Consider the following 3,548-nt stretch of genomic DNA (forward strand, 5'->3'; position numbering starts at 1 on the left):
CGTTACAACCACCTGCTTATCCTTCACTATTTTCAGTTCAGAATGCCCAAAGTTTGGTAATGCTCCCACCAACACCACTTTACTATAAGAAAAGTTTGGTCTTGTCCTCTCACCTATCCCTTCTCTCCTATACCAGTTCTGAGCTTCCTATCTTCTCCCTCCCCCTTGAGATCTCCAAGAAGATCTTTTATCGAGCATTCTTCTAGAACGCAACTCTTAGGGTTAGGTAGGAACTAAGCTGCCATTCACTCCTATATTCCTCCTCTTCTCTCTTTTTTCTTTCTCAAAACCTTCATTTGGCAAACCTAAACCATTGAAAGCCTTAAAGCCTTTATGCAGTAAGGATACTTAATTTTATATGCTAGATAATGCTTTAATATAATGAAACAAAATAACATTCAATTATGCAATATCCATATAACATCGTAAAGTATTATATTAAAATAAAGGTTCTTATGTGCAAACAATTAGCTTAAAGATTATTGGGCAAGTATTAGTGGGAATGTGCCAACTGGCTTGGTTGGTAAAATAGTCTATGTAGTTCCAACTGACCTGGGAACTAATCTCACCTTCACCTCACCACCACCACCACCCCAACTTTTCCCAGCCAAAAGAAAACATCATTATGGCCAGTAGCTGGTTTGACACTAATGCCATAGACAAGGATATTGGCTAGGAGAGCTTGTTCAGCAGGGAATAAGTCAACACAAAGCCTACATATATTCCATATCAAGTACTAGAAAACACAAGTAAGACCAAAAATAGTAAATAAACTACTGTTGGAAAGAAAAATAAATTTGTTGCTAGGTATAAGAAGATAACATGATAGTGAAAATCAAATATCAAAATAAGCATGTCATCTGTCAAGATATGCATTACAGTGAATGTAAAATCATGTCTAAACTACCATAAGGAAACATAATCCAAGTAAATTCTGCATATAAGCCCACCTCCTTAATGTTTTGCTTTAAGCATAAATTTTCTCTCCATAAGAACAATAAATGAAAAGTTTATTACTTCTAAGTTGTAGTGAAACAAGAAGAAAATAAAAAAACTACGACAAAGTCAGCGCACATAAATTTACACTACTGCTTTCAGGAAGACATCATCGTCCCTTTGAGACTGCTTCATCCAACTCTTCATGTGATGAAGGAAACAGCTCAATATAACGACTGCCAAGTGTCATCCTATCCTTTGCCATTGCTTCCTTTGAGTCCTCTGGACTGGCAAACTCCACAAATGCTTCCCCAGTTGGCCTTCCATCTGAATTAAATGTGATATGAATGGTATCTTCTGACAACTTGAAATCCTTAAAGAATTCTATCACATCATCCTTTCCAGCTGAAAATGGTAATCCCCTCAATCGCAAGACCCCTGAATGTTCAACTGAATCCTTTCCATCATCATAGGATCTTCCCCTTGGACCCCCTCGACGTGGTGAGCCACCACGAGCATCTGAAACTTCATTTGCAATAGCCTTGTAATATTCTTGTCTCTTACTCCTAAAAACCTCAATGTATCGCCTGCCCATGTTCTGCCTGTTCCTCTGAATCGCAAAATCAACTTGAAGAGGGTACCCCAAAACACAATAAGCCTCCCCAGTGAACCTGCCATTTTTGTGGACAAAGAGTACATCGATGATGTCTAGACCATGAAAGAACTCCAGTACATCAGCTTCAGTGCAATCAAAGGGAAGACCACGCAACCGGACAGCTGGGAATGGTGGAGGTTGACCAATATATCCATAGGGTGAAGCATTATACATGTAACTCGAACCAGGGGATGCACCATAAAATGACGGAGGTTGATCAATTAACCGCTGCCGCTTTGGACCCATTTCACGTCCATCACCAACATCCATGTATCTCCTTCAGCCCACGGCACCGAAAAAACCAAGAGAGATAACAAGACACCCGTCAATACCATCCTTGCAGAATACCAACCCAAATTGTAGTTTGATTTCAAAAGTTATACCTCCTAACCTTTTTTTCTTTTTTCTTCTTTTTGCTAACACGAGAAAAATTAACCTTATTGCCTCAAAAAGGTGAAAACAAGATCACGCCCATGAAGCAGAAAAAAAAAATAAACAAATTCTTGGTATGGAAATTTTACTCTTAAAAGGTGCTTGCCATTAAAATAAAATTTAAAAAAAAAAAGTCGATTCCGTTCCAAATAATCAAATAGTAAGATGCCAACAAAAAGGAATCCTCCAGAAAACAAAATAAAAAAAAAAAACGACGAGCAGAACCCAAGTTATAAGAATTAGAGAAGGATGATTTAAACTTGTCGCTTGTAATTCTGCCTATATTTTAGTGAAATTTGCAGTTTAAACTGGAAACAAAATAAACGAGACTTTCTGAACAAAGATGGAACGAAGCACGTCGTAATCAAGATCGCGAGAAAACCTCAAGACATGGATTTCTGAATCAAGCAAGAAAGAAAGAAATCTGAGATTTTGGAAGCGCTCATACCCTCTGTAGAACATTTTTCTTCAACGTTCCTCCGATCCCTGTCTTCGACAACTTGGGATTTCGTTCTTGCGAAACCAGTTGACGCGGACAAGATTCAGGAAAGACTATTTACGCTGCGGATGGTCGTAGAGAGGAAGTAATTTCGATTTTCGAGCTGCAGAACCCGAGTTGAATCGGCTTCGCTCCCTCAATAAATAAAGGTTTACGACAATCTGCGGCGCGCTGCCCTAAATCGCCTGAATCGTAGTTGAAGAGTGTAAATGGTGGAAGAAAGCCCAAGCCCATGGGCCAACCATGTTGACAATATTGTGGACCTGGGAGTGCGGAGAGTTAATTCGGGCATAGCGTACAAAGTACCGAAAAATATAATGTACTCAATATACATTTTTCATAGAAAAATTAATATATTTTAATGATTTTATCAATAAATACATCATAGTCAATTATAATTTCATTAGAAACTCTATATTTAAATATAATTTATAAATTATAATTCTTAAGTTCTAAAGGACAGAAGAAACCCAATTATCCTATCCAATCATAAAACATGCATGGCACAAATTTTAAATATAAATGTAATTAATAATTATTTTTATTTAAATAATTATAATATATTTTCATTTTCAAAAATTACTAAAAAAATAAAACATTGTACAATATATTCAAAAAAATAATTATTGAAGAAGGAATTTCAGTTCCTCTATGGATATGATAGATCATCTATAGATCTATAATATATTCAATAATTGTGATTAGATCATAAAATATAATTAATTATTTTTTATTTTTTTAATTCTAAAATTATAAAAAATAATATATATATATATATATTAAATAAGAAATTTTAATTGTTTTATGGATATGATAGATAATCCAAAGATGTAAAATATATTAAGTTTTTATAGGCAGATATAGAAATATATTTTCAATTTTTTGTTATTTTATATTTGTCCCAAACCTTTTCATATATCTACTCATAACACAAAAAAAAAATGTGATTTTAAACATAAGAAATGTACACCAACATAGATTTAAACATTTTAAACCATTCAAGAAAAACAAATCATAAGATATTAT

The 3,548-nt window shown here is 34.6% G+C and overlaps 1 protein-coding gene across 1 annotated transcript; it reads right to left on the bottom strand.

The window, feature by feature from the left end:
- Positions 1–810: 810 nt before the first annotated feature.
- Positions 811–2,803, bottom strand: LOC148872496 (uncharacterized). Its single transcript, XM_088970269.1, has 2 exons — positions 2,472–2,803; positions 811–1,868 (listed from the first exon to the last, which is right to left on the bottom strand). The coding sequence occupies exons 1-2, from the start codon at positions 2,483–2,485 to the stop codon at positions 1,106–1,108; spliced, it is 777 nt and encodes a 258-aa protein (XP_088826395.1). The 5' UTR covers positions 2,486–2,803; the 3' UTR covers positions 811–1,105.
- Between the last annotated feature and the right edge of the window lie 745 nt (positions 2,804–3,548).

Source organism: Nelumbo lutea, chromosome 2, assembly GCF_056320005.1.
Source record: "Nelumbo lutea isolate HS-2025 chromosome 2, American lotus-T2T, whole genome shotgun sequence".
NCBI lineage: Eukaryota > Viridiplantae > Streptophyta > Magnoliopsida > Proteales > Nelumbonaceae > Nelumbo > Nelumbo lutea.